Here is a 13,111-nt window from a genome sequence, read left to right as displayed (position 1 = left end):
GAATTTTTGTCACATTTTTGTTGAATTTGTGTCACATTTTTGTTGAATTTTTGTCACATTTTTGTTGAATTTGTGTCACTTTTTTGTTGAATTTTTGTCACTTTTTTGTTGAATTTTTGTCACATTTTTGTTGAATTTTTGTCACATTTTTGTTGAATTTGTGTCACTTTTTTGTTGAATTTTTGTCACTTTTTTGTTGAATTTTTGTCACATTTTTGTTGAATTTTTGTCACATTTTTGTTGAATTTGTGTCACTTTTTTGTTGAATTTTTGTCACATTTTTGTGGAATTTTTGTCACTTTTTTGTTGAATTTTTGTCACTTTTTTGTTGAATTTTTGTCACTTTTTTGTTGAATTTTTGTCACTTTTTTGTTGAATTTGTGTCACTTTTTGTTGAATTTTTGTCACATTTTTGTTGAATTTTTGTCACATTTTTGATGAATTTTTGTCACATTTTTGTTGAATTTTTGTCACATTTTTGTTGAATTTTTGTCACTTTTTTGATGAATTTTTGTCACTTTTTTGTTGAATTTTTGTCACTTTTTTGTTGAATTTTTTGTCCCTTTTTGTTGAATTTTTGTCACATTTTTGATGAATTTTTATCACTTTTTGTTGAATTTTTGTCACATTTTTGTTGAATTTTTGTCACTTTTTTGTTGAATTTTTGTCACTTTTTTGTTGCGTTTACATCCTTGTTTTCTTCTCATTTTTTGTGGCTGTTTTGGTGCTTCTTTCCCCAAGAAGCTTTTTGATTAGGGTAAAGCCAAACTGGAGAAAATGGGACCCGTTCAGGTGGGAATTAAGGGGTCAAGCTGATGCCCCCCAGGTTGAGAAGCACTGGTTTGGTGGATCTCCGTGTCACCTGGACCTGAGTGACTTCTGTTCAGTGTAAAGCGGAGCCGTTTGAGACTCCGACAACACAGACTGTGAATTAAATACAGTGAGAGGAAAAAGTTTGTGACGCTTTGGAATTTCTCTCATTTCTGCCTAAACTGGTCACTCACAACATGTGGTCAGATCTTCATCAAAATCACAGGAATGATTAAACAGTGTCTGCTTCAACTAATACGCCACAAACATTTACATTTGATCATATTTTTAAAGACCGTAACATGTAAACATTCACAGGACAGGGAGGAAAAAGTAAGTGAACCCCAAAGCTCTCGCTGAACTGCTGCAGGTTTGTAAAGAGGAACGACCGAGATTCATCCTTATCATTGTGAGCGTCTAATGCTGCAAAAGAAGAGTCAGCAGATATTTAATACAAGGGTTCACTTACTTATTCTACGCTGTTGTGAATGTCTCAGGTCTTTCTGCAAAACATCTTGATACATTTGTGACAAAGAGCGGTTCAGAAGCCCCTTATGAGAGACCAACAGGCCCGGCTAATCGTGAGGCCGTCCTTCTGTGGACCCACCACCTGCAGGGGGCGCCATAAGGTGCTGGTACAATGTGATTTGGGCAACTCCAACAGCCGCCCCCACCCACGACCCGGCAACGGACAAGTGGAAGAAGATGGATGGAGGATTTCACATCGTCCAGGCCCTGAGGAAACAAAACAGCCCCACACCTGACGCTCCTGCTCCAGACTCCACTGTGAGGAGAGGGTTTAGATGTTGATGCTTCTCCATTTGTCCTCCACACGTGACGTTGTGTGTTCCTCCCAAACTATTCAACTTTGGGTTCATCAGTCCACAGAACAGGCAAGGCAAGGCGAGTTTAAATGTAGAGCACAATTCATACACAAGGCAATTCAAAGTGCTTCACAGTTAAAGCAGCAAAAAAATATAAGAAAAAACAATACAATCAATAAAAACATCAACATAAAATTAATCAATTACAGTAAGAGGCAAGAGTGTAGATCAAATACTTTCAGTTATATGCATTTTTACGTCTTGTTTTGACTCGCTCGGTCTTGAGCACTATTTTGTTTCCAGTGCTGTGGAGCCTCCAAGAGCTCTTTCACAAACCAAAAATCCAACATTCTGCCCGGGTATGTAAACTTTTGCGCCTAAGTGTAGATATTTAAAGTGTTATTTGTGTTTCAAATGATTATTTAATACATGTATTTCTGTCACTTCTGCCTTTCTTTCGTAGGGACTTCCCGTCTGCGATGGAGGAACCAGTTTGTGCGGTTTGAAAGCAGAAGTTACGCCGGGAAATGCCAGGGCGCGGGCATAAACCTGCAGTCCGGTCTGGTCTCCGGTTCAGTCCTGCTTCAGTCCTGGTTCAGTCCTGGTTCAGTCCTGGTTCAGTCCTGGTTCAGTCCTGCTTCAGTCCTGCCTCAGTCCTGCTTCAGTCCTGGTTCAGTCCTGGTTCAGTCCTGGTTCAGTCCTGCTTCAGTCCTGCTTCAGTCCTGCTTCAGTCCTGCTTCAGTCCTGGTTCAGTCCTGCTTCAGTCCTGCCTCAGTCCTGCTTCAGTCCTGGTTCAGTCCTGGTTCAGTCCTGGTTCAGTCCTGCTTCAGTCCTGGTTCAGTCCTGCTTCAGTCCTGGTTCAGTCCTGGTTCAGTCCTGCTTCAGTCCTGCTTCAGTCCTGGTTCAGTCCTGCTTCAGCCCTGCTTCAGTCCTGGTTCAGTCCTGCTTCAGTCCTGCTTCAGCCCTGCTTCAGTCCTGGTTCAGTCCTGGTTCAGACCTGGTTCAGTCCTGCTTCAGTCCTGCTTCAGTCCTGGTTCAGTCCTGGTTCAGTCCTGGTTCAGTCCTGCTTCAGTCCTGCTTCAGTCCTGGTTCAGTCCTGGTTCAGTCCTGGTTCAGTCCTGCTTCAGTCCTGCTTCAGTCCTGCTTCAGTCCTGCTTCAGTCCTGGTTCAGTCCTGGTTCAGTCCTGCTTCAGTCCTGCCTCAGTCCTGCTTCAGTCCTGGTTCAGTCCTGGTTCAGTCCTGGTTCAGTCCTGCTTCAGTCCTGCTTCAGTCCTGGTTCAGTCCTGGTTCAGTCCTGCTTCAGTGGTGGAGATGCTGCAGTTGCTGGTTCTACTCCTGCTCGGGGCGGCGGCCGAGGGCAAAGTGTTCGAGAGGTGTGAATGGGCCCGACTCCTGAAGAGCCGAGGAATGGACCAGTACAGGGGCATCAGCCTGGCAGACTGTGAGTACCAATCCGGGGCCAAACCGGGGCCAAACCAGAGATAAAATGGCAGATAATATATCGAGCCAGGTTTCAATGTGTTCTTTGATTTTGTGACATTTAGGATCTTGTTTAGTTTTTCAATACATTACTCAGTCGGACGCTTCAGCTTTGATTCCAGCTCATTCTTGTTTCAAAAAGCTTCAGTTTAACCCCTTAACTCCCACCTGAACCGAGCACATCTTCTCCAGTTTGGCTTTACCCCAATCCAAAAGCTTCTGGAAAAAAGCTGAGAAAATAGTGACAGAACTGAGACGAAAACAATGATGGAAATGTGACAAAGAAGTGAGAAAACTTTGACAAAAAAGTGCCAAAAAATGACTAAAAAAAGCTTAAAAAAAAGACAAAAAATGACCAAAAAATTGACAAAAAATGACAAAAAATGACAAAAAAATGACCAAAAAATGACAAAAAATGACAAAAAATGACACAAAAATGACAAAAAAATGACAAAAAATGACAAAAAATGACAAAAAAATGACAAAAAAATGACAAAAAAATGACAAAAAATGACAAAAAATGACAAAAAAATGACAAAAAAAATGACAAAAAATGACAAAAAATGACACAAAAATGACACAAAAATGACAAAAAATGACAAAAAATGACAAAAAAATGACAAAAAAATGACAAAAAATGACAAAAAATGACACAAAAATGACACAAAAATGACACAAAAATGACAAAAAATGACAAAAAGATCCATTTACATGAGTTTTGTAGGTCTTAGCTTTCAAATGAGGCGTTACACTGGCCTACAGGATTTGGGCAAAGCTGAACTGGAGAAAATGCTCTCGGTTCAGGCGGGAGTTAAGAGGTTGAATCTCAATCCATCAGGCACTTACAGGTGAAACCCGGAAAATTAGAATATGGTGAAAAAGTTCATTTATTTCTATAATTTAACTTAAAATGTGAATATATGATATAGACTCATGACAGTGACATATGTCAAGCCTCTGTTTGTTTTAATTTGGAAGATTTTGGTTCAGCTTGTAAAAAACCCAAATTCAAAGTCTCAGAACATATGAATATTATATGGCAGGGGTCGGCAACGTCAGGCCCGAGGGCCAAATCGGGCCCTTCAGCACAGAACCTCTGGCCCTCAAGATGATTTTGAGAAACATTATTACATTAATCAGAGAGAACTTTTAACATTATTAGAGTTAAATGGGAGGGAAAGAAAGGTAGAAATACTGTCAATGCACCTAATGAGGTCATATATTATGTACAACACTGGCATTTGAACTTGTGCACTGGAAAAAGAATAATCGTTTTAAGGAAGAAATGACATAAATCTACTTGAAGTAACAGATTAAACCTAAGGATTGAGTAGATTTGGTCTGGTCTTAGACGAGAAAAAACCTCTAGTAGTCGTTATTCTTTTAATTCAGATCATTTTGTGTCATTTCAAGTAAAAAACAATTGTCTGATTTCAAGTGGGTTTTATTCTTCTTCTAGCATTTGTATCTTGGATTAGTTCAAACCGACTCAAATTCAACATAGAAGAACTTTAATTCAAGCAATTTTAAGTCATTTATCTCATTTAAGATGGTCATGTTTCCAGTGTTGTGCTTTACTTTGGGCCAATGATCAGCAGTTTCGGCCCTCGGTCTATTTACAATAAAGAAAATCGTCCTCCGCCAAGAAAACTTGCCGACCCCTGTTATATGGAATCAATAAAAAACATATTTTAAACAGAAATGTCGGTTCTCTGAAAACTATAATCATGCATATGTACAAGGACTGGGAGATAAGGCCAAAAAAATAAACTTTAAAAAGTCTCCTGATCCTTTATATGAAGAAAACTGCTCAGACTCCTGCTCATTAATATTCATGATGTAGCTACAATTAGACTCATTAACACAACACAACCTTTATTTAAAAACTGGTTCTGTTTTCTGTTCTGTCTGCTCTCAAAAGTAAAACCTCTTAAAGGAACAGGCCACCGTTTTTACACACTGAGATCTGTTCTTACCTGAGCTTAGACGAGTTGATCCGTACCCGTCTGGTCTTTGTGCTCGTGGAAGAGCTCGGTCTCTTCTAACTTCACCCTGTTTGGAGCTATAGGAATACACTGGGAGAGGCCAAATGCTAACAACATCTTGGGTCTTTGTGCGTGACTGAGGGCGCACACAGGGGAGTGAGGAGTTATGGAAGAGGAATCTGACATCTGAAGCCCATGTCCAGGATCCGTCTGTGTGTGGAGGCTCCTGATGCTCTGACTCAGCCTCAGGCACTCCTCGTGAAGGTCCCTCACACTTTTGAACGGCCTGTTCCTGACAGTCCTCTCCTGACTGAGCTCATCCCTGCGGCTTCTGCACCTTTTCCTGTCACTTTCTATGAATGTGTTTTGATCCAGCACTTTGAGAACTTCTTTGACCTTTTGAGGCTTTTGTCAGTGATGGGTTTCTTCTGTCAGGTCAGCATCTGAACCATGATTCTACTGAACCGCTCAGGGCTGGACTGGCAGGAAAAATCAGCCTGGGACTTTTGGGTCAAGACCGGCCCTCTAAAAAAAAAAACAACAACAGTCATATTCAATGCAATAGCGGAGGTGATGAGCTAAACAATGAGCCCTTGGCTTGAACTAAAACAGTATAAGCTACAAATCAAGGATAATAGTTGCACTTTGTTTCTGCCAAATTCAAGCTCACGCCTCAGAGACTCAACACTTTAATCTTTTCATTTATAACTTGAAGGAACTTTTGTAAAATAACTTAACAATCTTAAAATGTGCGTTCCGTTAATGAAGTTCCTTTCGCGACTGCAACACAGATAAACTTCTCAAAACCAACCAGATGATCCCCCTGTAGATGAAGATGAAATGGAGTTAGAAGTGTGGAGTGAGAATAGAAGTCCCAAAAACAACAAGACAACTCCCAGCATGCACTTCTTTGCAAACATTTGTCTAAAATGTATAAAAAATAGAGGTCTGAGGTTCTGTGGGTCCTGGAGGGAGTTACAATAAACTATTCCCTCTTATATTCACAATGTGAGGGGCATGAGTGTTATGTCCCAGAGGCCCATTGCTCATTATACCAGATTATCCGGGAACCATGACTCAAGAAAGGCGTCACATCCCTCTAGTGGAGGAGTTGTGTAATTGCATCGATGTAATGATAGAGATTCCAATGGCTTTTCCTCTAATTGTGGGCCGGTGTCAGGTATCATGGGCTTTATCTCGATCTGACTGGCCCCACCGGCCCAAAAATACGTCGGCCCAACTGGAAAACTCCCAAATCTCCCGATGGCCAGTCCAGCCCTGGAACCACTGAGACCATTTAAAGTCTCAGGGACACTTTGGTGTTTTGGATTCATTATCTGATGAAAAGGAGACACTTTGAGCTACAATATCGTTCCGTTTATGTCCCGGTTTGAAGTAAAAATGAAAAAGAAACGGCCCAAAATGCAGACTGCAACGGAAACAGATTTAATGCGTGCAAAAATCCAAACAAGAAACTGACAAAAACCAAAAGTAAAGCAGGAGCAACACAAGAACAGACTCACAGTCTCGGACATTAAGACAATGAACTGACCAAGAACAATGGAAACACGGGGGTAGAAATACATGAGGAAACGGGGAACAGGTGAGACACATTAGGGCGGGGCAGGCGATGACGAGAGGGAGGACAAACAGAAAATCACAACAGACCAAAAAGACATGTCAAAATAAAACACCAAGGACATAAACACAAGAAAACAAACCAAAACAGGGCAACAGAAAGCAGACCATGACACCTTTACACAATACTCTGATCTTCTGTGATTTTGAATTTGTGTTTTTTTTTACAAGCTGAGCCAAAATCATCATGGAAAGTGAGATATGTCAAGCCTCGTCTCAGCTTGTCAAAAACAAACAAAGGCTTGATATTTGTCCCTTTGCATGTCATGAGTTTATATCATATAGTACTTTCACATTTTAAGTTGTATTACAGATATAAATTAACTTTTTCCAAGGTAGCACATTCACTCACAGTTAGTGGTCGTGTGAATCCATTTTCATACTGAAATCTCCACCATTCCCATCATTCTTGTGTTTACTGACATGGAGGTGAATGTAAATGTGTCGTCAGGGGTGTGTCTGACGCGGTGGGAGTCGAGCTTCAACACCAAAGCCATAAACCACAACAAGAACAACTCCACGGACTACGGCGTGTTCCAGATCAACAGCAAGTGGTGGTGCAAAGACGGCGGCGTGAGCAAAGCCAACGGCTGCAAGATCCAGTGCAGCGGTAACTCCGCCCCCTGCCAACACTAACCATTTCACCGCTTAAGTCCCGCCTACACCGAGCTTAGGTTCTGCATGGCATTACCCACAGAAAGCTTCAAAAGAGCAACAAAAAAGTGACAAAAACGAGATGGAATCAAAGATGAAAACACGACAAAAAAGCCACAAAAATTGTGTCAAAAACTAGGATAAAAATGCAATCAGATTCAAGATTTTTTTATTTTTATTTGTCAAACCATGTGAGTGGTTTGAAATTATGTTTCTCTCATCCTTGATTGTGGAGGGGAGGGGGAACAGGGGTGGGAGGGAGGGCAGGGAGTTCAGCTTCCCGATAGATACAGACGGCATCTCGTCATAGAAGGGGGCGTGGCTTCGCCGAGGGGGAAAATAGAATCTTTAGAGAAACACAATTTTTCTCTCTTTTTTGCCATTTTCTGGTGGAACATCAACTTAATTATCACATAGATAAAGTCCAGTGTAAATCAGGCCCATGTGGATATTTTCTCACAGCTGATTGTTCAGTAGAAGTGAAAAAACGGCAGTTGTAGCAAGCGCTAGCTAACCGTTACCATTAGCCCGATGCTAACATGTAGCATCAAGTTAGCATTCTCCGTTATTCATGTATTTATGGGCTGTTGCTCCTCCACATGTCTTTGTATCTTTATTTAATAGAAACTACATTCATAATTCAACATTTGTTAAAGTAGTTTTTGAATGATTAGAGAAAATGTACATTTTTTCTAAATTGTTTTCCCCCTTAACTGTTTTCAAAAATGACCATATATGGGCGATTCCAGAGATGCCGTCTGTATCTATGGTGGGACGGTGGTGGATGATGGCAGGGTGGTGACCGGTCGTGATGTAGTGAGGTTGCTGTGCAGAGGCGCTGCATCTTTCAATCACTATATTGACATGTTGCCTTTTTTAAAGAAAAGTAATCATAATGTAGTCAGTATAAGGCTGATGCTTATTCTTGCCTAAAATAAACCAGATTGCATTAAATTTGATTTGATTAATCTGAAACTTCCTGGGGAGGACCAACTGTTGCTCTAAATTTCTGGGGATATCTCAACAAGAGCACACATAAAGAAATGTGATTCTGTAAAATGGATTGAAACTCTGTTTAAAGGATCTGTATCTGCTATTTTAGCCATTCCAAAGTAAAGTATAGGCATTTATATGATATATTGTACCTCTACCACTGTTGGGCATCATTTTTGTGACAAATATAAGTGTTTTCTTGAGGTCTTTTCCAACCCGGAAGACACAACGCATGGATTCAATTAACTCCGCCCCCTCTCTCCGCTCATACAACTTTACCGTAGTAGAATATATAAATACCACGGCAAAAAGTGAAGTTACTTCACAATGCAGTTATAAGGAGTTGACATCTGCAACACAGCTTCATGAATGGCTAACACATACGCTAACACACACGCTAACACACACGCTAACACACACGCTAACACACACGCTAACACACACGCTAACACACATGCTAACACACACACGCTAACACACACGTTAGCACACACACGTTAACACACACACGCTAACACACACACGCTAACACACACATGCTAACACACACATGCTAACACACATGCTAACACACGCTAACACACACGCTAACACACACGCTAACACACATGCTAACACACACACGCTAACACACACGTTAACACACACACGTTAACACACACACGCTAACACACACACGCTAACACACACATGCTAACACACATGTCAACACACACGCTAGCACACACGCTAACACACACGCTAACACACACGCTAACACACATGCTAACACACATGCTAACACACACACGCTAACACACACACGCTAACACACACATGCTAACACACATGCTAACACACACGCTAACACACACGCTAACACTCATGCTAACACACATGTCAACACACACGCTAGCACACACGCTAACACACATGCTAACACACACACGCTAACACACACACGTTAACACACACATGCTAACACACATGCTAGCACACATGCTAGCACACACGCTAGCACACACGCTAACACACACGCTAACACACACACACGCTAACACACACACGCTAACACACATGCTAACACACATGTTAACACACATGCTAGCACACATGCTAACACACACGCTAACACACACATGCTAACACACACGCTAACACACACATGCTAACACACACGCTAACACACACGCCAACACACATGCTAACACACACACGCTAACACACACACATGCTAACACAGACATGCTAACACACATGCTAACACACATGCTAACACAAGCTAACACAAGCTAACACACATGCTAACACACACACGCTAACACACACATGCTAACACACACACTAACACACACACTAACACACACGCTAACACACATGCTAACACACATGCTAACACACATGCTAACACACACGCTAACACACATGCTAACACACATGCTAACACACACGCTAACACACATGCTAACACACATGCGAACACACACATGCTAACACACATGTCAACACACACGCTAGCACACACGCTAACACACACGCTAACACACATGCTAACACACACACGCTAACACACACATGCTAACACACACACGCTAACACACACACGTTAACACACACATGCTAACACACATGCTAGCACACATGCTAACACACACGCTAACACTCATGCTAACACACACGCTAACACACACACGTTAACACACACACGCTAACACACACACGCTAACACTCATGCTAACACACACGCTAACACACACATGCTAACACACATGTTAACACACACATGCTAACACACATGCTAACACACATGCTAACACACACGCTAACACACACGCTAACACACACATGCTAACACACACGCTAACACACACGCCAACACACATGCTAACACACATGCTAACACAAGCTAACACACACATGCTAACACACACGCTAACACACACGCCAACACACATGCTAACACACATGCTAACACAAGCTAACACACATGCTAACACACACACGCTAACACACACGCTAACACACACGCTAACACACACGCTAACACACACGCTAACACACATGCTAACACACATGCTAACACACATGCTAACACACGAGCTAACACACATGCTAACACACATGCGAACACACACATGCTAACACACATGTCAACACACACGCTAGCACACACGCTAACACACATGCTAACACACATGCTAACACACATGCTAACACACACACGCTAACACACACGTGCTAACACACACACGCTAACACACACACGTTAACACACACATGCTAACACACATGCTAGCACACATGCTAACACACACGCTAACACTCATGCTAACACACACGCTAACACACACACGTTAACACACACACGCTAACACACACACGCTAACACACACATGCTAACACACATGCTAGCACACATACTAACACACACATGCTAACACACACGCTAACACACACATGCTAACACACATGCTAACACAAGCTAACACAAGCTAACACACATGCTAACACACACACGCTAACACACACATGCTAACACACACGCTAACACACACTAACACATGCTAACACACATGCTAACACACATGCTAACACACACGCTAACACACATGCTAACACACATGCTAACACACATGCTAACACACACGCTAACACACATGCTAACACACATGCGAACACACACATGCTAACACACATGCTAACACACATGTTAACACACGCTAACACACACGCTAACACACAAGCTAACACACACACGCTAACACACACGTTAACACACACACGTTAACACACACACGCTAACACACACGTTAACACACACACGTTAACACACACACGCTAACACACACACGTTAACACACACATGCTAACACACATGCTAACACACATGTCAACACACACGCTAGCACACACGCTAACACACATGCTAACACACACACGCTAACACACATATGCTAACACACACATGCTAACACACATGCTAACACACACGCTAACACTCATGCTAACACACACGCTAACACACGCTAACACACACATGCTAACACACATGCTAACACACATGCTAACACACACGTTAACACACACACGTTAACACACACACGCTAACACACACATGCTAACACACATGCTAACACACACGCTAACACACATGCTAACACACACACGCTAACACACACACGCTAACACACATGCTAACACACACATGCTAACACACACGCTAACACACACATGCTAACACACACGCTAACACACACATGCTAACACACACATGCTAACACACACGCTAACACACACGCTAACACACACGCTAACACACACCTGCTAACACACACATGCTAGCACACATGCTAACACAAGCTAACACACACGCTAACACACACATGCTAACACACATGCTAACACACACGCTAACACACATGCTAACACACATGCTAACACACATGCTAACACACACACGCTAACACACACATGCTAACACACATGCTAACACACGCTAACACACACGCTAACACACACGCTAACACACAAGCTAACACACACACGCTAACACACACGCTAACACACACACACTAACACACATGCTAACACACATGCTAACACACACGCTAACACACACATGCTAAACACATGCTAACACACGTTTTGACTCTCCGCTATGCTCCATCAGGTGTTTACATTATGGGACGGGCGTTGGTTATAAAAGTGAATCCACTTTGGTTCTGGTGAAGGTTCACAAACATCCATCAGAGACAGTCACAGAAAAACACTATTTTGGTAAAAGTCGCCAAATCCCGGAGAGAAAAAACAACTTCTGACGAGGGTCCTCTTCTTTAGGAAGGGTGAATAAAGTCCTGAACCTCTCGTAGCCAAACGACATTATTTGACATTATCGTTAGGTAAGAAAAAAGAACAGGCGTGTCCAGAGTAGGTTAGAAAGAGCTCCATCTTCACAACTTCCGGGGGTGTTTTTGATAAGGCCCCTTAAAAAATCAATTAAAAGTAATGAAACCCCTTTATACACAGTTCCACCATCTCCCAAAGTCCACTTTAAATTTAATTATCCGAGTCCAAACCTTTATCAGATCAAACCCAGATGTTCGTCCTCTCATGTTGTCCTGTCGTCTCCTCAGAGCTGCTCACCGACAACCCGACCGTCGCCATCAACTGTGCCAAAACCGTGGCCAGGCAGCAGGGAGCCAAGGCCTGGTGAGTCACATGACCTCTGCGTGACCCCTCCCTGACCCCTGCCTGACCTCTGGCTGCCTCTGTGTTTCAGGGTGGCGTGGAATCTTCACTGCAAGGATAAAGACGTGAGTCCGTACATCAAGGGCTGCGGACTGGAGCACCCGGACTCCGGCGCTCAGTTACTATAGCGACCAACACAAAAGACCCGCCTCACGCCCAAAGCCATGACCACACTGACCAAAGCCATGACCCCCCTGACCCGCCTCACGCCCACAGCCATGACCCCACTGACCCGCCTCACGCCCACAGCCATGACCCCACTGACCCGCCTCACGCCCACAACCATGACCCCACTGACCCGCCTCACGCCCACAGCTCTGACGACTTCATCAGGTCCTCGTGTCTCCAGAGTTTCACTGTTTGTGTGAAATGTCGTAATAAAGATGAACGTTAAAAAAACAAGCCTTTCTCTCGTTTATTTCGTTGACATAAATAATTTAAAGACGTGAATTAGATTTTAGGAGAAATTTTAAAAAGTAAGATGTTGTTGAGTTAAGACTG

General features: G+C 42.6%; 1 protein-coding gene across 1 annotated transcript; it reads left to right on the top strand.

The window, feature by feature from the left end:
* Nucleotides 1-2,799: 2,799 nt before the first annotated feature.
* Nucleotides 2,800-12,849, top strand: LOC306959577 (lysozyme C-like). Its single transcript, XM_079551725.1, has 4 exons — nucleotides 2,800-3,075; nucleotides 7,188-7,346; nucleotides 12,496-12,571; nucleotides 12,642-12,849. Exons 1-4 carry the CDS (start codon nucleotides 2,946-2,948, stop codon nucleotides 12,736-12,738), a joined length of 462 nt encoding a protein of 153 aa, XP_079407851.1. The 5' UTR covers nucleotides 2,800-2,945; the 3' UTR covers nucleotides 12,739-12,849.
* The last annotated feature ends 262 nt before the right edge of the window (nucleotides 12,850-13,111 follow it).

Source organism: Gobius niger (assembly GCF_951799975.1).
Source record: "Gobius niger genome assembly, chromosome: 2".
Classification (NCBI taxonomy): Eukaryota; Metazoa; Chordata; class Actinopteri; order Gobiiformes; family Gobiidae; genus Gobius; species Gobius niger.
The sequence above is the reverse complement of the archived record's forward strand: the minus strand, read 5'-3'. Positions and strand labels throughout refer to the sequence as shown.